This window comes from Hyperolius riggenbachi, chromosome 9, assembly GCF_040937935.1.
Source record: "Hyperolius riggenbachi isolate aHypRig1 chromosome 9, aHypRig1.pri, whole genome shotgun sequence".
Lineage (NCBI taxonomy): Eukaryota > Metazoa > Chordata > Amphibia > Anura > Hyperoliidae > Hyperolius > Hyperolius riggenbachi.
Window position 1 is genome coordinate 126,212,215 of NC_090654.1, and position 22,541 is coordinate 126,234,755.

Genomic DNA, 22,541 nt, shown 5'->3' on the forward strand with positions numbered 1-22,541 from the left:
ACTAGCACCAGGAAACAGGCTATCCCTAGTATAGTGGAGGGGAGGACTGACTCCAATAGGAGATTGTGGCGCACAGAGCCGGTGCAGATCTGACAGCCACAAACAATGCTTTCGTTATAACGTCTCAGCGCAAAGTAGCGCTGAGCGCACAAACCAGAACTGAGGAGATCAGGACAGGTAGACAGAATGAACGCTTGCTTGCTAGCTAGCGGCTACTTAGCGACAGCAAGCGTCCAAAACCAGACAGACTGGAATGAGGCAGCCAATGCGATGCGGCGATGGCGTGCCTCACAAAGACAGGACAGGACAGTCAGAAAATAGCAGGATTAAGATAGATGAACGTAACACAGATAAATATACAATAAGTATGTTTTCCTAGCGTATTACAATTACAGCTATCAATGAAACTATTTGTAACTTCTGACTAACATATGTATATATCGGCAATGAACCGATATATGACATAAGCAGGAACGCTGACTAACACTGGAGCAAAACAGGGAACAGGGCTCAGAAGGATTCGCTATCTCTTCGCAGAGATGAACGCAATCCACAAACGGTAACAGGACAGGATTCAGAAGGATTCGTTATCTCTTCGCAGAGATGAACGCAATCCACAAACAGTGACAGAACAGGATTCAGAAGGATTCGTTATCTCTTCGCAGAGATGAACGCAATCCACAAACAGTAACAGAACAGGATTCAGAAGGATTCGTTATCTCTTCGCAGAGATGAACGCAATCCACAAACAGAACCAGGAGCAGGGTAACTACCTCAGCACGGGTGGTCACGGTACGCGCAACCTACCAAAACGTGCTGGAAAGCTGACTAACTGCACACAGGATATAAACAGTTCGTGTATGTATACATCAGCGACACTGATGTATTAACGTAACACAAATACAAGGAAAATAATAAACGTGCTGGTATGCATATATATTGGCAATGAACCAATATATGATGCAAAGACCAGCAAAGTATCTTTATAACAATAAACACGATCGGAGGCTAAAGCGACAGCAAGGCAGGCTTAAGCTGAAGCTATGAAAACCCAAGGAAACCCTGCAGGAAGCAGATCTTTATACTGAGGTCATCCAATGGGAGCAGACATGCAGATTCCCACACAGGTGAATGATAATCAGTCACAAGCTGACAGCAGGGAAAGACAGACAAAGCTATGCAACTTGCATGGAAATAGATCAGAACTGCCTGAGCTGCAGCACTAATACTTCCAGTAATAGCTGCTGCAGCAGCGATCATTACAATTAGATTGTGAGCTCCTCTGAGGACAGTCAGGCAGTGACATGACTATGTATTCTGTAAAGTGCTGCAGGAGATGTCAGTGGAATATAAATACATAATATTAATAATATGGTAGGTCATTAGACTATGGCAAGATTAGAGTGTGAGCTCCTTTGAGGAGTGTGTGTGTGTGTGTCATGCAGCCCTGCTAAAAGGGTGAACAGGATTTCCCAGGACCCCTCCCAGCCAGGCTACCGTTTCTTCAATTTCCTTCCATCGGGCCGATGCTACAGAACCATCCGCCCAAGAACCAACAGGCGAAGGGACACCTTTTTTTCCTCAAGCAGCCCTCCTGCTGAACTCCAGCCACTTGAGAGGTACTCTTGCCCCCACTCAGCTCAATACTCTAGGAGTGGCACATGGGAGCCCGATCCTGCTTGACCTAGCCGTCACCCTGATACACTTCTAGGAACAACTCAAGTCAAGGTGCTGCATGATGTTATCCCCGGGGCTAGACAAATCCACTCCTGGTACGGCTACTCATGAGCAAACTGCATGTCGTAGAGCATTGACTATTTTTTGTGTATTGTGTATTTCCTACCTGTCTTTTGCTTGTTTTCATTGTTAACGTCTTAGTGTCAATTCTGTCTTTGCTCTATTGCCAATGCCATGTGAACCACAACCAATTCTGGGTACCACTTCGGTTGCACTTGGCGAAATAAAGATTCTGATTCTGATGCCTGGCTGCCAGGGTTCTGCATTATGTCACACACACTCTGAGGTTCTTGGACTGCATCCTGATTCTCACTGTGGATGGTGCAAATATCCCCAGGCAGCCCAGAGCAGTTGACACACATCTTCAAAGTTCATACCTTGCTCTGTGTCTGGCTGCCGTTATCTTGGGAGAGACGCTAAGAAGACGGGGGGGGGGGGGGGGGGGCAGCAGGGGCTGAAGGCTGAACAGTGCACGCTGCTCTTTTCCTGTCTGCCCTACAGCTGCTGCTGTTTCCTGGATGGGATTGGAAGGGGCGGGCTTGCTGGCTGCCTGACTCTCATTGGCTGGAGAGAGGCACCAGCATACGCATCAGCGTTACTGATTGGATGGCAGAGGAAGGAGGAAATAGAAGCCTGAGGCTTCTTAACCACCTGCTGACCGCGTCACGCCGATGGGCGTGGCCGCGGCGGCAGCCCCAGGACTGCCTAACGTCAATTGGCATAAAGTCCTGGGGCCAGCTAATGCAGGAGATCGCACGCAGGCTGCGCGCGCATCTCCTGCTTGGGGGGCGGAGCTCAGCCCCGCCTTCAGTCTCCGAGCGGCTATTGCCGCTCGGGAGACTGTTAGACGGCGTGATCGACGTCTATTTACAAGTACAGCGCTGTGATCGGCAGCAGCGCTGTACTGGGGACAGCCGTGTGACACGACTGTCCCCCTGGGGGACAAGAGAGCGATCGGCTCTCATAGGCAAAAGCCTATGACAGCCGATCCCCGTAATTGGCTGGCTGTAGGGAACGATGGAGGGATGGAAGATATTAAAGAAACAGTGTTTTTTAAAAAAAAAAACACAAACAATAATATTTATAAAAAAAAAAAATAGACATGGGGGAGCGATCAGACCCCACCAACAGAGAGCTCTGTTGGTGGAGAGAAATGGTGGGGGGGGAATCACTTGTGTACTGTGTTGTGCAGCCCTGCAGCATGGCCTTACTTTTTTACTAAAAATGGCCTGGTCACTAGGGGGGTTTAGCACTGCAGTCCTCAAGAGGTTAAAGAGCTGCCGCTGGGGTCCAAGTTGCTCGTAGCCGCGGTGCGCACACAAGATCGCAACAGTGTTGACATTTTTAGACGGACGCATGTTCCTAAGTACGGGCAGGTACGGACAGGGTAAATTTGACATCATATGTACGGACTGCCCGTACTTTGACGGACGGTTGGCAACTGATCAACTCACAAAATTGGTAAAAGGTTAGCATTAATCAATGCTTACCCATGTGAACTGGCGGAAAAAGAGGGTCCTCCAACTGCCTTGTCATAAAGATGTAACATACTGCTCAGCGCGTAGATCATGTGATCTTATTTAATGTGATGTCATTAAATTTGCAGCAGGTTTGGATGTTTTATGGATTCCCGGACCGTATATATGAGGAGGTAGTTAGGAAAACTCCCACTGCACGGCTAGAGGTTTGCCTACGGGGCGTAGAATGATAGGGCTTTAATAATAGTTGTACCATAGTTAATGCATAACTATACTTATAATACCAGCATTTGTATAGCGCTTTTCTCCTGTGAAACTCAAATCACTGTAAGTGAGATGAAGCTACTAGGGGCAAACTCAATAGGCCACTCTGCAGTGTTAGGGAGTCGTGCCCAAGGACTCCTTACTGAATTTTGTGCTGGCTTACTGAATAGGAAGAACCAAGATTTGAACCCTGGTCTCCCATCTTAGAGGTACACTACAATAGGTACACTATCCAGCCACTGTTTACTAGAGTGTTCTTATCGATTGCGCCTGAAAATGATCAGTCCCTATGTGATATATTGCACTTCTCCGTGGACCCATTATCCCCTCTCTGCCTGTTGTTTTCAGCAATTAGCTAAATATCCCTTCAGAAGCATGTAAATTAATCTTTATAGTGGTGTGGAGTCATCAATTGTGATGTTTTCCATTATTCTCTGTGGTGAACATTGCAAGCCCCAAATGCCACTGTACTCAAGTTACTTACACCTGGGAAGATGCAGAATGACTATCAATGAAGCAATGGCCTCATAGTCTCTAGCAGTAGTTTCACAACCTTTTTTCAATGCAGCTGCTAACCACTGTGACACACAAGCAGCCACCTGTAGCTGCATAGATAGTATGTATAAGCTCTGCTTACCGTTGTGATTCATGAGCTCCCCTTGATGTTTCCAGTCAGCTGGCAGTGTGGCATTGTAATCTGGACTGAAGCCACTCATCCTTTCCCTCTCAGCGTTCATTGCATTTGCAAAATGAGGATTACAGTTCTTCTGAATAAGAACAAAGCCATGAAGAGAAACAGATAAGACTCAGAAATTAAAGTACCGTAATCCTTTAGTGCACTGCAGGGGTGTCAAACTCAATCATGCAAGGGGCCAAATATAAAACATAGTCTTAAGGTGCCCATACACTCGTCAGATTGGCAGCAGATAGATAAGAAATGCATCTGATGATCTATCTGATGCGTTTTTAGAACATTTTTTACCAGGATAGAATTCCAATAGATTTCAGTTTGAAATCTATTGAAATTCGATCTAATGGCATTTTTTTTGCCATCAGATTTCCATTAAGGCCAATGCAAACTGATAAGCAATCTCATCAGATCGACCTAAACTTTCCACCCTGCCAGTTCGATGGAAATCCATCGAAATCGATCGAAATCGGCCATCGATCGGTCGATTGGCCAACCGATTTGCTATCGATCGATCGGGATCGATCGGTCAGCCAGAAAATCGGCTGAGTGTATGGGCCCCTTAAGTCACGGGCCAAATTGTTTATTGCAATCTAACATTTATTGAAACAGAGTGGATAAGTCGGCACTTGCTGTATACTGTCATTTATTCCAAAGGTGGCAATACATCATTTCACAAAAACATTGTGGAGGAGGTAAACATACCGTATAAGAAGGCTGTATGAGGTGGGTGGGTGCTGGGCACAGAAGGCTCTTCTGTGCCCAGCACCCACCCACCTCATGCAGCCTTCTTATACGGTATGTTTACCTCCTCCACAATGTTTTTGTGAAATGATGTATTGCCACCTTTGGAATAAATGACAGTATACAGCAAGTGCCGACTTATCCACTCTGTTTCAACATATGCATCTTCTGTCCACAAGCAAGCCTGAGCACGCTGTCTGCACCTAAGGTTTAAGAAGACTGTTCCTCCCTGCCGCTTCCCTCCTAGCATGTGTAGTTAGCTGTAGTGCCGACTCTTTTTTCTTTTTTTCTGCTTGTGTTTCACCTAACATTTATTGAACAGTCTCAAACTATAGTGAGTGTGGGAGGCCTGCTCCTCCCACTTTTGCAGAGTAGCCCAGTGCAGTAGTTTAATATTTGCCTGCTCCAGAGCGGTGTCTTAAGGAGTCCCATGAGTTATTGCTGCACCCAGGCTCAAACTAACAATGTTTCAATTAGACATGCTGTGCTCATCTCAAGGGCCTCATAAAATGGTGAGGAGTACCGCATTTGGCCTGCTTGCCATCCGTGCTTTATTGGAATGAATCTGGAAGTATGACTGCATACTGTGTAGCCTTACCACCTCTGCTGTCTGTCACCTGCTGGGATTTTCAGAATCCCTGGAGGCTCCCAAAATTAGCTGGTATCAGGGCTGGCCCTAGACTTTTTGCCGCCTGAGGCAAACCTGGAAAAAAATTACCCCCCTCCTCAAGCCGTGGGTGGGGGGCCGCTGAGCTGGAGGGGATAGCGGATAGGAAGGGGGTATTGGGCAAAGCGGCGGGAAGGGGGGTTGGACCCCGCCTCCCTCGCCTGGGTCCCCCGATCTGCGCTCCCCCTCCAGCTTTAAATAATTAAGTAGCAGCCGCTACTAGTAAGAGGCAACAGGCGAGGATGACTCACCTCTTCCGCGTTCCAGCATGCGTTCCACTGTCGTCACTTCCTGCAATGCCGCCCACTGTATTGTAAGTGGACGGCATTGCAGGAATTGTCGACAGTGGAGCGCATGCTGGAACGCAGAAGAGGTGAGTCATCCCCGCCCGTTGCCTCTTACTAGTAGCGGCTGCTACTAAACATTTTAAAGCTGGAGGGGGAGCGCAGATCGAGGGACCCAGGCGCTACCCACTGCCCGCTACCCCTTCCACCTCGGTGGCCCCCCATACCCACGGACAGGCGGGTGCCACCCCCCCATAAGTGCTGCCTGAGGCATTTGTTTCACCCCACCTCATGGGCGGACCGGCCCTGGCTGGTATTCATCAGAGCCCAGTCCAGGCAATGCTACACACACAAGTGGCCATATCCCCCCCAGCCTGGCCACACCACTTCTTACCCTCTAGCCACATCATAGACCAGCCTTACCACTAATGCACAGAGGAGGCAGTAATAAGCAATAACATGTGATGAGAGGTATACATCAAGTTTTATTTCAGATTCTCATCTAAAGCTGGCCATTCACATATAGGGCTTGATTCACTAAACCGTGATAACTCAAATATCACACCTTATGAAAAGAAATCACACCTTATGAAAAGATATCACACCTTATGAAAATATATCACACCTTATGAAGATATCACACCTTATCAAAGTTAACTCGCCTTATCAGAGTAGCATAGCAAGCGCTACAAACCCACAGGGGCTCAGGGCAGGGTGAGTGCGTTTGTAGCGCTCGCTATGCTACTCTGATAAGGCGTGTTAACTTTGATAAGGTGTGATATCTTTTCATAAGGTGTGATATCTTTTCATAAGGTGTGATCTTTGATAAGATCACACCTGATATCTTTTCATAAGGTGTGATCTTTGATAAGGTGTGATATTTGAGTTATCACGGTTTAGTGAATCAAGCCCATACTGTAGATTGATGCTTTAGCTGGACTTATGTTGAGATGCGAGTTATCAGACTATGAAAAGTTAAAATATAATTTTTATTAGCACCTATCTGTGAGTGATGTGGTGTTATAAATCCTCTTATTAGGCATGAAAAATTACTTCCTGTATTCCACCATGCCTTATAATAGATCTGAGCTGAGGCTTGTTATTGTAATCTACTTGGTAATAAAAAATAACATTTACATATCTTTTTTCCAATAATAAATTAAGATGAACTATCACTGTGGGGTTTTGCACTTTGCAGTCACTGCCCTACTTTATTTTGTATAAGAAGTGTATATTTATTGACAATTTAAAAAAATTACCTTTTTGGAACCTGGCCTGTCTTGGCTGCTGGGCACAGGAGGTAGGGCAGGACCACACTGAGAGAGGGTATGATAGCTAGGGTTAGAGTAGTAGTGCATGTATCCGGGGGGCACATCTACAGAAAGAAATAAGAAAAAAGTTACATTATTGTTATGGAGTATTAAATAAAAAATCCAACATGCTACTAGTTTTACCCATCCATTTAACAACAGGCTTAACAATGGCTTAACAATAGTACTGCACAGGCGCAGAACACTCCCAGGGACGGGAACGCGATGGAGGCATCTGCATGGCAGGGCCGTGCATGAGCAGTATGCCTCAACCAGAAAAGTCACCAGGTCGAATAGTGGAGGATCCAGGCGGCACAGGAGGACGGCGAGGGAGTGATCAGCCTAAAGTAGACTGGAGGAAGCCTCAGGTATGTATAATTTTTTTCTATGCCCCAATCTCAGGTTTCCTTTACTGCAACTTGTATGCAGCTTGGAATTGGGCCAGTCAAATTTCCTTCCTGATGATTTTTATTGGTCCAGCTGCAAACTGCATACAATTTGGAATCAAATTGCATGCAGTCCTGAATTATTAGCAACAATTAACAACCTGCTTACACTTCTGACATTTTCATGTTTTAGTTGGGGCAGCCGTACTGATTTTGTTTCTACAGTTTGAGACAGAAAATCCTGTTTTCTGATGTGCATAATTTACATATCACATATGACATCACTCTCCCACAATTCTCTTGAGAGTCAGACCTCAATATTCCTAATTGAAGCACCAGGAATGATTTGTATTAATAAAGCATCCTATTTGTTTAGAATAGAATATGGTTAGTGCATCATTAGGTCATTTTACTCTAGGCCAGAGCCCTGAACACTTATCAGGGTACACAGAATAACCCTACTGTGGGGCTATATATCTCCACTTGCTATATGTGCCTATGTGCTACACAGCCGGCAGCAGCAATTCTTCCACATGCCAAGCCTGGACTATATTGACAGGCAGGGTCGGACTGGGACACTAAGGGCCCACCAAGAAAGTTTCAGCCTGGGCCCCCCCTCCCCTCCGTTCCCCTCTCCTCCTCCCCACCCCACCCCCTTTTTCAGCTCGCATACACATTTATTCCAGAAATTTTGCATGATTATTGTAGGGAATAGAGTGTGAGCACTTCTGAGGCCATCTCCAATAGGGATATGTCCACATGCAGCGCACGCCGCAGCAAAAATAAATGGGCGTCACCACGCACGGGAACATGGGCGTGGTCATGATGGGTCATAGGCAAACAAAAAAAAACACAAAGTAAGTAGCGGCGTTATTCACAGAGATTAGGCCCGACTAGATACATTTTAGATAAAATAATCAAGTAGTAACATGCCTCATGATAATTTATCAAGTAGTCAAATTTCCTGACAAAATGCAATCAGATTGGCAGCAGATATCCCCACAAAATGCAATCAGATTGGCGGCAGATTTCCCCACAAAATGCAATCAGATTGGCGACAGATTTCATCACAAAATGCATTCAGATTGGCGGCAGATTTCTCCACAAAATGCAATCAGATTTTCCCACAAAATGCAATCAGATTGGCGGCAGATTTCCCCACAAAATGTATTCAGATTGGCAGCAGATTTCGCCACAAAATGCAATCAGATTGGCAGCAGATTTCCCCACAAAATGCAATCCAATTGGCAACAGATTTCCCCACAAAATGCATTCAGATTGGCGGCAGATTTCTCCACAAAATGCAATCAGATTTCCTCACAAAATGCAATCAGATTGGCAGCAGATTTGCCCACAAAATGCAATCAAATTGGCGACAGATTTCCCCACAAAATGCATTCAGATTGGCGGCAGATTTCTCCACAAAATGCAATCAGATTTCCCTACAAAATGCAATCAGATTGGCGGCAGATATCCCCACAAAATGCAATCAGATTGGCGACAGCCGGCAGATTTCCCAATTTAGGTAGGCAGGTATATAGGTGTCCCCAGTATAGATATACCCAGGTCTATAGGTGTCCCCAGTTTAGGTAGGCAGGTCCCCAGTTAGTGGGGGCCCCCATGCTGGAAAAGGGGGCAGTGGGCACAGAGCGGTGGGGAGGGGGTGAAGCCGCTGCCCCACCTCACTGTGCTCTGCTCTGTGATGAGACACACAGAGCAGAGCTTGCACTGTCGTGACCCCAGAACAGAAAAAAACTGAAAGTAAAGGATAGCTGTCCACAGGAGCAGCAGAGAGTGGTGGTAATTGAGGCTACCTGATTCGGCTAGCCCCTGGATCAGGTAGCATGTTTTTTTTTTCACAAATGCCCACCTCAGATTCCCTTTAAAACCTTTTTCTTTGAGGAGAGGGGGCTTCATCCACAGTATAGTTTGGCAAGTGCAACAGTTCACAAATATGCATTATATCTGTGTATTTAATAGTATTACCTTTTGAATTGCTGTTCAGTTTCCCTGCACTCCTTATCCTTAGCACAAGCAATGTTTGAACTCATCATGCTGTTACCAATGGGAAGACACTTAAATGTAAAGTTTACACATACCTGGTACTTCATAATCCCCACTGGCTGGCCTGGTAGAGGTATATGCCACTGCTAAATTGCGGCTCTCCTTGTCTTTTTGCCAGTGTCTATAGGCCAGGAAAAAACCAAGTAGTGCCACCACCAAGATTACCAAAGCAATGATGCCAATCATAGGTCCAATGGAATCTGTAGCCACAGAGGTCTTGGGCACCATAGTGAAAGGGACATCCGCAGGAGCTGTATGAATAAATGGATTTTTGTGAGAACTTGCTATTTTTGCAGTTTCTCTGCACAGTGCTCTTGCCCTGTATTATGAAGTATTCTTTTATCACACAGAAGTGATTTCTTATTGTTTACAAAAGAGAAATAGTGGTTATTTGAGAATAAAAAAACTATTGTAAACAGGAAATAGTTGAATATCCTAATCACTTAACCTCCTTGGCGGTAACCCCGTGTGTGACACGGGGTAAGCCGCCGGAGGGTGCCGCTCAGGCCCTGCTGGGCCGATTTACTTAATTTTTTTTTTGCTGGACGCAGCTAGCACTTTGCTAGCTGCGCCAGCACCCCGATCGCCGCCGCCGCGCGCCCGATCGCCGCTATCCGGTGCGGCGCGCGCCCCCCCCCAGACCCCGAGCGCTGCCTGGCCAATCAGTGCCAGGCAGCGCCGAGGGGTGGATCGGGTCTCCCAATGACGTCCCGACGTCGCTGACGTCGGTGACGTCATCCCGCCCCGTCGCCATGGCGACGGGGGAAGCCCTCCAGGAAATCCCGTTCTTTGAACGGGATTTCCTGATCGGTGATCGCCGAAGGCGATCGAAGCGGGCGGGGGGATGCCGCTGAGCAGCGGCTATCATGTAGCGAGCCCTCGGCTCGCTACATGATAAAAAAAAAATAAAAAAAAAACTGTTGCGCTTCCCCCTGGCGGTATTTTTCATACCGCCAAGGGGGTTAATAATTTCTGTATAGGACTTTATGCGATGTTAATCTGGATATCTCCGTAATAAGTCTGAATATTAATAAAGGTTCTCATCTATATAAAAGGTAATCTAAGTGAACCCAAGGTGAAAATAAAATGGTGATATAAACAATTGTATCGATCCTCTTCCTCCTACAAATGAGCTATCCCATGGTTTTTATTTTATGTTTAAATACTTACAACTTAAATTTCATGTTTTATTGTCTCTGCTCAATGGCAGTCTATTAACCACTTCCCAACTGAGGGGTTTTACCCCCTGACCACCAGAGCAATTTTCACCTTTCAGCGCTCCTTCCATTCATTCGTCTATAATTTTATCATTACTTATCGCAATGAAATGAACTATATCTTGTTTTTTTCGCCACCAATTAGGCTTTCTTTAGGTGGGACATTATGCCAAGAATAATTTTATTCTAAATGTGTTTTAATAGGAAAATAGGAAAAAATGTGGGGAAAAATTATTATTTTTCAGTTTTCGGCCTTTATAGTTTTTAAATAATGCATGCTACTGTAATTAAAACCCATTAAATGTATATGCCTATTTATCCCGGTTAGAAAACCGTTTAAATTATGGCTCTATCACAATGTTTGCCGCCAAAATTTTAATTGGAAATAAAGGTGCATTTTTTTCAGTTTTGCATCCATCCCTAATTACAAGCCCATAGTTTATAAAGTAACAGTGTTATACCCTCTTGACATAAATATTTAAAAAGTTCAGTCCCTAAGTTAACTATTTATGTATTTTTTTTAAATTGTAAATTTTTTAATTTTTTTTAATTACAAAAAAAAAAAATGGGAAGTGTAGGAGGTAAGGAGTTAATTTTTTGTGTAAAACTAGTTTATTTGTGTGTAAAAAATGGTTAGGGTGTAGTTTTACTATTTGGCCACAAGATGGCAACAGTAACTTTTTGTTTCATGCGACCTGCAAGCGTCCTTCCGGACGCTTGCAGGAAGTAGAAAGAGGCTGGGACTTTGTTATTGCTCACAATGATCGCGCTGCTCAGCCGAGCGGCAGCGGCTCATTGCGGGGCTTAGATCAACGAACGGGAATGGATTTTCCCGTTCGTTGATCTCTGGGCGAGCGGGCGGCGGCGTGTTTACTAGCGGCGGGCAGCGTGTTTACGAGCGGAAGCGCGGGCAGCGGCGGGAGTGCGCAAAGTACGGATTTCTCCGTCCCTGGGGGTTAAAGGATGGAAAAAGGGACGGAGAAATCCGTACGGGCGGGGGTAAAGTGGTTAAGTGTCCCAGAGTGAAAACACATGAAGTATTGACCTTTTTTAATCTATCCTCTGCTCTCAGAAGCTCTTCTCTTCAGAAAAAAAGTTTTATGACTGTAATTCCTTATCAGTGAGGGTTACGATATTAAACAACAAGTGTCCGACAATACATAAACTGTCAATCGGATGCCTGAAGTTTAACTCTTTCAGGCACAAAAAAAGGAACACAGCCTAGTTAATTGTGTGCTTTGCACCATACATACACATGTTTATCTCTTTGTGTCACATGTCACATCATGTACACTATAAGAAGCAGATCATCACATACTAATGCTTAGAACACTGAAATTCTCATACAAAAAAAACACAGCTTCTTGTATCTTTACCTTTCTCGCAGCGGGAACCTGTCCAGCCTAGTTCACACTTGCAGTGGCCTGTCACATGATCACAAGTGGCATTGTGGAGGCAGTCACAGACCTGGTAGCATTTCAGCCCATAGGTTCCGGGTGGGCATTCTGAAAATAAATAGACACATATACTTATATAGAATGATCACACATAGATTGCAAGGTAAGCCATTCAACATTTCAGTGATTAAAGTTTAGGCTCCAGAGTCCAACAACTGAAGCTGATAAGATGGAAGTGGAGCAGTTTTAGGATAAATTGCAACAGCTACTGGATACAACTGGATTGCTAAAGTTGGCAGAGAAAAAACAAGTGGAATAACAGGCAAGTGTGGTCTTGGAAAATGTAATGGAGCATGACAGAGACTAGTAGAATTTTGCCAAGACAATTCATTGGCTATAGCAAATACAGTACCATATTTCAACAGCACAAGAGAAGACATTACACATGGACATCACCAGATGTTCAATATCACAACCAAACTGACTACATACTTTGCAGGAGGAGATGGATGAGTTTTATACAAATAGCTACTGTAAAACAAAAAAGGAGCCGACTTATCATCTTCTATTAACAAAGTGTAGAATTAAACCAAAGACAATATGAAAAGCCTGTAGTCAAACAACATATGATCTGAACTATACAGTATTCCATATGACTTCACAGTAGAGGTCAAAGAACAGGTTCAGAGGCTTAGATCTGGTAGAATGTCTGAAGCACTATGGACAGAAGTACGTGATATTATCCAAGAGGTTACAAAAAAAGAAATCCCAAAACTAAGAAAGATTAAGAAGGCAAAATGGTTGTAGCTAAACAGATTAGCATGTAGCTAATCTGGTCAGATCTCACAATGTCAGAAACACCTGATCTGCATATGCTTGTTCAGGGTCTATGGCTAAAAATATTAGAGGCAGAGGATCAGCAGGATAGCCTGGCAGCTGGTATTGCTTAAAAGGATAGAAATATGGCAGCCTCCATATCCCTCTCATTTCAGTTGTCCTTTAAGGGGGGAAATCCTGGAACCTAGAGTGATTAAACCAAATTTGGGGGCAAGCAAAGTAACTTTCCAGTATGTTATTGTGGTGTGTGGTGAATCCAGAGCATCTGGTGGAAGAAACCCACACATACACAGGAAGAACACAGAAACTTCATGCAGATAGTACCCCTGGTGGCAAGGCAGGGATTTTGGGTGCCTGCCGCATAGCGCCGAAGCTTGGCACAGCTATAGCAATAATTTTATAGTGATTGGCGTGCCCCAAATTACTAACTCCAAGTTGCTATGACTCAGAGGGGGAACAGTGGTTTCACTCTGAATTTGGGCAGCAGCAGGATGAGCCGTCATTTGGCTCACCATGCACCGATGTGCCATGCACGCCCTGGTGGGATCTGCACTAGAGCTGCAATTCATAGTAATTTTCATACAGTCTATTTTCCTCTAAATCATATATGTCAAACTCTGGCCTGTGGGCAATAACTAGTCTGCCGTGCCCAAAAAATCTGGCCTGCAAGTGTTCTCTTCAATTTACATGATGTTTGGGCCATGAGGCCACCCTCGCACTCCGCCCCTCCAACGCTCTTACTCTGACGGCAAGTTGCCGGGTAACAGAGCAGAGCAGCAAGCGTAGCCACTCTGCCCACTCTAGAACTCAATGTGATCTGCCCACTCCCGCCCTCTTTCCGGAGCTCTGTGGGAGGGCACGCTCCTACTCCTCAAACACCGACCCTCACTCCTGCCCTCTTCACTGATCTGTGTGTAAGGGTTCTCTCCTACTCTACCAACTCTCGCCATCCAGACGTTGTCCTAGAGGAACTGGGAGAGGTCCCGTTGTCCCGGGAGAAGCATGGGTGAGAGTTAGGGTCTAGGAGCTAGCTGGAGGGAGAAACTGTGAGGAGACAAGGGCTGGTAGGTGGTGTGTGAGGCTTTTCTCTGCCCCTCCAGTATTAGATCAGGTATGGATGGCTCTTTTGCACATGGCAGCTCGTATTAGGGACATACACTATCTCTGGCTGCTATACAGCCCATTGTTTAAGGCAAGACTATTGTTTTTGTCCCCAGGCCACCTATACCCACACTGTCCTTTTTATTTTTTGGGAGACATGTAATGCGCACTCAGTGAGCAAAATTCATACATGTCAGCCAACATAAAAAAGACAAAAGGAAAGCGCTCATGGAGTGTGAGTATAGGTGGCCTATGGGCAAGCGGAGCAGTCTCACCTGATAAAGTGGACTGTATATTATAGTAGCCAGAGATTGTGTGCATCTCTAATACAAGCAGCCACATGCACAAAACACTGACAGAGCCATCAATAGTTAAACTAATGCTGGAGGGGCAGAGCAAAGCCTCACACGCCACCTACCACCAGCACCCGGTCCCTGACGTTAAGAGGGATCACATTATTGATTTATCTAGCATCAGCATCTTCCGTGGGGCATTGAGGGATGCATGTGATCTCTGGCTGCTATAACATGCAGCCTGGTGTATCAAAAAACAGCTGAAAATTTAACAATTTTTTTCAATGATTTTCAGTGTTGGCCCTCGACTTGGTCTATGTCTTTATTTTCGGCCCCCTGTTTATTTGAGTTTGGCACCACTGTTCCAAATCATTGCTAGCATTGTGTGAACTTACTCATATCACAGAAGGATCCATGATATCCAGGCAGACAGGAACACTTGCCATTTATGTGATCACACTCTACTTCATTCTGACACTTGCACTTGTTCATGCAGTTCTCTCCATATGACCCCTGGGGGCAGACTGTGCAAAAGAGAAGGCTACATTAAAACATGTTTACTGCATTACAACATAGATCAGCATCTCAGGGAGAGCGATTTGCATCCACTTTAAGTGTTATGTTTGTTTATATGTTATCCCTTCAATGACTCAGCCCCCTTGCTTTTAACTCATTCACACTTTCATTTAGAAATGAGCAGCTTGACCAAATAAGGGATGGCAATGGGCAAATTAGCACAAATTGGACATTCTGCCCCCCAAAAAACCCATGTAGAAACCTTATAACACTTACCCTTTTCCTTTACTGCCAGACTGAAGAGAACTTATTTATATAGCCTCTGACTCCCCCTCACAGCCCCCCCCCCCTTCCGGTATATCAATTGCCTGAAGCATGCCATGGTGAATGACACAGTAGGTGGTGAGATGGGAGTTTTGGGAGGGGGTGGAGTTGGGAAAGCACAATCCAAACCAATGTAGCTCCAAGGATTCAGGCTGACCCCCCCCCCCCCCCCCTCAATGGTTGGTTGTGTGACCCTGATTTTGAGGACACTCATAGACAAACATGGAAGTGTGTGTTGGGATTTACTGTGCCAAGTTAGTTAGGGGAAGGAGGTAGGATAGATTAAATAATGGGGGTTACCTTCTGAACATATTTTCCCAGCCCATCCTGATGGGCAAATGCATGTACCATCAACAGGATTACAGTGTCCTCCATTTTGGCAGTAACAGGTATTGGCACAGTTTTTCCCCCAACGTCCAGATGGGCATGCTAAGGAAACAGAACACAATATGATTACAGTTTTTTTGTTGTGCCTGGATGGCAGAGATCATCTGAGCAAAAGGAAACATGACAGTTTTTTTTGTTAGACTCATGACAAAAAAGGCCATGCTAAATATAAATGTGTCTTCTTAAAATAGGAGTATTTGGAATAGTACAACTTTAAGTGAGCAAACAGTATCTCCCATAATGCATCACTGATGAATATGCAAATCGTCCCTAAAACCCAGCTACGTATGGTCTATACATTTTAGAGCCATACTGATCCAACATCTGCTCCACCTCACTACCAGGGATGGATTAATATGTCTCAATGAGATAGACCTTGGACTGAGTGGTACACAGTACCCAGACCTATCTGTATAATCTAGACTGAAAAGGCCATCATACACTATTAGATGAGGTAGACAATGAACATCTACTCAGTACAGATCATTTAACGAAATGTCACCTTGAACCATTGATATTGTTTGCACTGTGGCCACCCCTATCTTTGTCCTGCTTAATGAATCACAAAGCTTATATAGCCATACATCATGTGCAGCTTGATTATAATGTGGCCTTTTCCAATCAGTGATCTATCAGTAAAGCATAGAATAAATAAAATCTCACATATAATCTATTGAAAATAACAAATATTTATTATATAGTTACGTGACAGGCAAAAACATAAGTACAAGTATAGATAAGTGCAAAAATCAATAAATGAATAAATCTAGATGCAGCCACAGAAATATCCATCTGCACACAGTTCAACCACCATAAAAGCCTGCACCATATCCTGAGCGTTTGCGCTTTAATACAAAGTATAGTAAAATCGCAAAGTGCTTGAAAAAGCATTGTATTTATTTAGTTCCAGGTCAAGAGTTCACTTCCTGATTGTTGTCAGGAAGAAAAAAAATCGCCAAACAAAAGCACTTAAGAAAGTGCAAATCGCTCTGCAAAGCGCAGGGAAAAGCAATTACAAAAGTGCTCACAAAAGCGCTTGCGATTGCACGGCCTAATTTATAATGTGAATTAGGCCTAAAGGTGGGTATCCTGCATAATTGATTGCATTCTACTATATGTCATTGCAGTTCCTCTTTAAAGCACTTTATTATCATATGATGCTTATGTGCCCACTGGGACACCACTGGACACAACAGATGCTGGATGGATGGATGGTGTGGAAGAGGACTTTCCATCAGAGCTCCATTTAAATTTACACTTTTTACAAGACTTTTTAATTTGCTTCCAACTGTTATCTAGTAAAGGTGGATGTGTCTTGGTTGTGGGCACAGATGAAATATAAGAATATTAAATATGGTTGCTAATATGTTATGATCTAATACTCCCAAGGGATTCTCCAAATCTGATAAGCCATTTATTTTATATCCCGCTCCACGGTTTGTGAATTCAAGATGCATGAAGCGTATGAATGCATTCATTATATGCCGCTCGGCTTGCAGCACTTGCATCTGAGATGCTGCTCCCTCCGCCACCATTTTAGTACATGGTAGTCTTAGGTTTGCATCTATTTTTGAGACCCCTGCCAACTTAATCACACTAGTATCAAAATTATGTTAAAAAAAGTCACACTAATGTCATGATCATCAGTATGTACTGGTTCATGTATTTGACAAACCTGATATGTGCTGTCCTTCCCCATTGCCTCTGAAGAAGTGATTGCTACCTTGTGAAATATGTCAGGTATTTAGTAAAGGGCTGTCAATAATCCATATATGTTTGTGACCTTATTTCAAAGTTGATTTTATGAACCATCCCTGTATAACCCAATAATTTAGATGTTGAAATGTATGTTCTGAGTTGACGATTATTAATCTTTTAATGGGGTTGTATCAGCATACACCTGAAAGAGGAATTGCTTCTTTTATTTCCAGTATTGCAAACTTAGAACACCCCTATGGGCCCTAGGTTCTCTTGGTCTTAATATTTTCATCCTCTTAATTGACTTCCATTTTTATTACAGTATATATGTCACTGACATAGGAGGGATTGTAACACAGTACCCATTTAAGTTACAGAGTACCAGAACTACTTGCACCCCTAAAAATTAAAAAGCATCTCTATTGATGAAAGCTATGCTTAGATCTGTCTCCACATTATATTCAAACATTGTCCTCAATTCATTACGCAGTTTAGACTAGTCTACAGATGGTTTTTAGTCTACTGATGGTTTGGTGTAATGTTTTAGACCTGTTTTTAGACCTCGTCTAACATTCAGTAAGTACACAATTCACAAAAGCAAACAAGGTGTAACCACGCCTACTTTTTCTGACAGAGTTTAGACCAGCTGATTTCTTGGTGGTAAAGTAAGGTAATTCTGTGAGGTATTTTAGATGTGAGGATGGAATCTTTTGAATTAATTCTGCAGGAGTTTAATTGTATGCAGAGGAGAGCTCATCAAAGGAGAAGGATGTCAGTCATAGCTACTCGTTTGTGAATTGCATGTTTTGATCATTTCCCCTGCTTTACCCACCTAATTATCAAATGGTTTAGACCAGGTCTAAAAACAGGTCTGAAACATTTGGTAATAGTGAATTCCCCTTTGATGCAACTGACCAAATCATCAGTAGACTAAAAACCATCAGTAAACTTGTCTAAACTGCTTAGTGAATTGAGGCCAATGTCTACTTATAAAGCTAGTTACCCACTATGCAATTTCCCATCAGATCTGCTTCCGATTGATAACAGGATTGATTTTAAGATCACTACTGCACAAAATCAAGTAGTGCCCCTCTCTATCTAACAGAAAATTGCATGACGTGTATCTAGCATTAGAGGCGTTTGTAAGATACTTTTCTGGCATTTCTAAACCGTAGCAGAAAAAAGGCCAGCTTATTGTTATTGGCTCAATCAGCTCGTCCTAATATTTATATGAGGATGAACAAAATATCCCTGCTCCTGACAGAAATATAGAGAAAAATGTAAATTTGTAATTTCAGCTTAATGAACCAGCCTCCCTGCCTGACCTTTTTACATACCATTCACATCTCAAGGTCCTTAAGCTTATTTTTGAGGGGTAACGTTTGATTTGGCACTTTCTTTTAAAGAGAACCCGAGGTGGTTTCTAAGAATCCTAATAGCAGACAGAGGCTGGCTGTGCATATAATCACCAACCTCTGTTGCTATATATCGTCCCTCCAGGGCCCCCCTGTGCTCTGCTCTGCCCCCCATAAATCACAGCCGCGCTGTCGACACGCAGCGTCCCTTCCCTCCAATCAGCGGGGAGGGAAGGGGCGCGGGTGGGGACCGGAGCTATGGCGGAGGTGGGGGAGCGTCGGAGATTGATAGACAATTGTAAACAGACGGCTGGTGACATGCTGCGTGTCGTCAGCGCGGCTGTGATTTTTGGGGGGCAGAGCAGAGCGCAGGGGGGCCCTGGAGGGACGATATATAGCAACAGTGGATGGTGATTATATGCACAGCCAGCCTCTGTCTGCTATTAGGATTCTTAGAAACCACCTCGGGTTCTCTTTAAGCCTTACATGTACTGTACACATTGACCACATTAACATTTCACAGATTTGTTTCTTCCTATTGTAGTATAAAATTTGAATGCAAGTTTTCATCATCAACCACCTCCTAAACCATGCTCCTAAATGGGACCTCCTCTCGTCCATTCTAGACTTATTTGCCTCCTAATGCATACAGGACTTCTCACAGATGGAGTGTTAGATTGTGGGCATGCTTCTGGGTCAACCAAGGCAGCTACTGCAGCATGGTTGAAAGTCTCAGTCACATGTTGGCATTTGACTATTCAGATGGTACCCTAGTATTAAAAGTCTGACCTAAGTTTGGATATCATCTTTAAGTGCATCTTTACCTTCTGAGCATGTCTTCCCAGTCCATCCAGGCATACAATTGCATGTGCCGTCAGTAAGGCTGCATGGTTCTCCATGTTGACAGTTGCAAATGCTGGCGCAATCTTTTCCCCAAAAACCTGGTAGACAAGCTAAGCACAGAACAGGGCAGAGATCTGTTAGAGATAACATTCCACATTGCTAAGGGAAAGAAAAGGAAAACACCTTGCCACTGGTCCCCTGTTTACATTACAAAGAATTCCGCAAACTTGATTGCTTGCGCCTGCTTGTGCTTGCTCAACAGACTATTCTCCTTCAATAGGATATTCTCCTTTAAGTTAAACTCCACTGTGGCTAAACATTTGCTATAGCAGCCATATGTAAATTTCCAACACTAATCATAACACAAAGTTGTATTAATTTTCTAGTCTGCAATCTATACTCTAGTCTTTAATCTATTTCTAGTTTATAATCTATAGGTATTCATAAACTTACAATCATTTTGGGGTCACTGAATCTCCCCTATACTTGGAGAAAGGGGCCCCAAAATTATTGTCCGTTTATTAAGGAAAATGGCCATATGCAATTCACTTCATCTCCCAAGTTTTCTCCTATGTGATATTTTCACACCCTATAAATAAAATGCCCCCACTTAAGGACCGGGCTTGTTTTATCTGATCTGTGCTGTGGGCTCTCCAGCCCACAGCACAGGTCAGCAGGCAGCCAGGGCGACAAGACTTCCCCTCTTTTTTCCCCACTAGTGGGATGTCCTGCTGGGGGGGGTCTGATCGCCGCCGGCTATTTTCGTTTAGCGGGGGGGGCTCCTCAAACCCCCCTCCGCAGCGATTTTCCACCTCCCTGGCCTTCCCTCCCCTCCTCACTATGGGCGGCACAGGACGGCGATCCGTCCTGCGCCGCCTCTGATAGGCTTCAGTCTATCAGATGCCGGCGATCCCCGGCCAATCAGAGGCCCGGGGATTGCCGATATTCTTTACGCAGCAGCGCCGTGCGAGGTAAACACTGGGGATTTCTTTCCCACGTGTTTACATTTAGCCTGCGAGCCACGATTGGAGGCTCGCAGGCTGTTCACGGAGACACCCTCCGTGAACTGACATGGAAAGGCCGCTCGGACGAGCGGCCGTTTCCGTATAAAACCACTTACGACCTGCCGCCGCCTATCGGTTAAACCACCAATAAGCAACAAATTACTCAGAAGAACTTTGACAGTACTTTTTCACCTACTTTTGAGTACTTTTTTAATTGTAGAGGACTAAAACGTTATTTGAAAACAGAAGATAATAAAATATCTGCAATGTGAAAACTTAATAGAAAAAGTGAATTGAATAAGGACCAATGTACTCATTGAGGATTTATTAAAACTTCCACTTGCTGGAATTTCTGGCTGGTGTGCAGATCTTCAGTAGAGTTGGGCCGAACGTTTCGCCTGCGAACGGTTCCATGCGAACTTCAGTGGTTCACGTTCGCGTCCCGCAGGCGAACTTTTGCAGAAGTTCGGTTTGCCCCATAATGACCCTCTACATCACAGTCAGCAGGCCCAGTGTAGCCAATTAGGCTACACTAGCCCCTGGAGCCACTCCCCCCCTAATACAAGGCAGGCAGCGGCGGCCATTACACTCACTCGTGTGCCTGCGTTAGTGAGAGTAGGGCGAGCTGCTGCAGACTGTCTCTCATAGGGAAAGATTAGTTAGGCTTAGCTTGTTCCTGGCTGCATACCTGTTCTGTTCAGTACCTGCATACCTGTTCAGTGAACCTGTTCAGTGAACCTGCCACTGCATACCTGTTCTGTGAACCCACCACTGCATACCTGTTCTGTGAACCCACCACTGCATACCTGTACTGTGAACCCACCACTGCATACCTGTTCAGTGAACCTGCCACTGCATACCTGTTCAGTGAACCCACCACTGCATACCTGTTCAGTGAACCTGCCACTGCATACCTGTTCTGTGAACCCACCACTGCATACCTGTTCTGTGAACCCACCACTGCATACCTGTTCTGTGAACCCACCACTGCATACCTGTACTGTGAACTCACCACTGCATACCTGTTCAGTGAACCCACCACTGCATACCTGTTCAGTGAACCCACCACTGCATACCTGTTCAGTGAACCCGCCACTGCATACCTGTTCAGTGAACCCACCACTGCATACCTGTTCAGTGAACCCGCCACTGCATACCTGTTCTGTGAACCCACCACTGCATACCTGTTCTGTGAACCCACCACTGCATACCTGTACTGTGAACTCACCACTGCATACCTGTTCAATGAACCCACCACTGCATACCTGTTCAGTGAACCCACCACTGCATACCTGTTCAGTGAACCCACCACTGCATACCTGTTCAGTGAACCTGCCACTGCATACCTGTTCAGTGAACCCACCACTGCATACCTGTTCAGTGAACCTGCCACTGCATACCTGTTCTGTGAACCCACCACTGCATACCTGTTCTGTGAACCCACCACTGCATACCTGTTCTGTGAACCCACCACTGCATACCTGTACTGTGAACTCACCACTGCATACCTGTTCAGTGAACCCACCGCTGCATACCTGTTCAGTGAACCCACCACTGCATACCTGTTCAGTGAACCTGCCACTGCATACCTGTTCTGTGAACCCGCCACTGTATACCTGTTCTGTTCAGTAAACCCGCCACTGCATACCTGTTCTGTTCAGTGAACCCGCCACTGCATACCTGTTCTCGCCATGGTGCGCACCAGTCCAGCACGGCCGTCACTACACAAACAGCTGTTTGCGGTGCGTTACACTGTGAGTTTGGTGTGTCAGGGTGAAGCAGTACCTTGATTACACTACCTGATTGATGTATACACATGCAAGATGTTTTAAAGCACTTTAGGCCTGTCATTTAGCATTCAATGTGATTTCTGCCCTTAAAACGCTGCCTTGCGTTAAATCCAGATTTTTCCCGGGGACTTTTGGCATGTATCCCAATCCTCCACCT

At 44.8% G+C, this 22,541-nt stretch overlaps 1 protein-coding gene across 2 annotated transcripts in view; it reads right to left on the reverse strand.

The window, feature by feature from the left end:
• Window positions 1–22,541, reverse strand: part of PEAR1 (platelet endothelial aggregation receptor 1) — a 209,984-nt gene that overhangs the window by 21,028 nt on the left and 166,415 nt on the right. For both annotated transcript variants that reach the window (XM_068253475.1, XM_068253476.1), the window contains 7 exons: window positions 19,572–19,700; window positions 15,608–15,736; window positions 14,863–14,991; window positions 12,216–12,344; window positions 9,658–9,873; window positions 7,122–7,237; window positions 4,117–4,246 (listed from right to left, as the gene is read on the reverse strand). In XM_068253475.1, coding sequence (XP_068109576.1) covers window positions 4,117–4,246; window positions 7,122–7,237; window positions 9,658–9,873; window positions 12,216–12,344; window positions 14,863–14,991; window positions 15,608–15,736; window positions 19,572–19,700 — 978 coding nt within the window. The remainder of the gene's footprint in view (window positions 1–4,116; window positions 4,247–7,121; window positions 7,238–9,657; window positions 9,874–12,215; window positions 12,345–14,862; window positions 14,992–15,607; window positions 15,737–19,571; window positions 19,701–22,541) is intronic.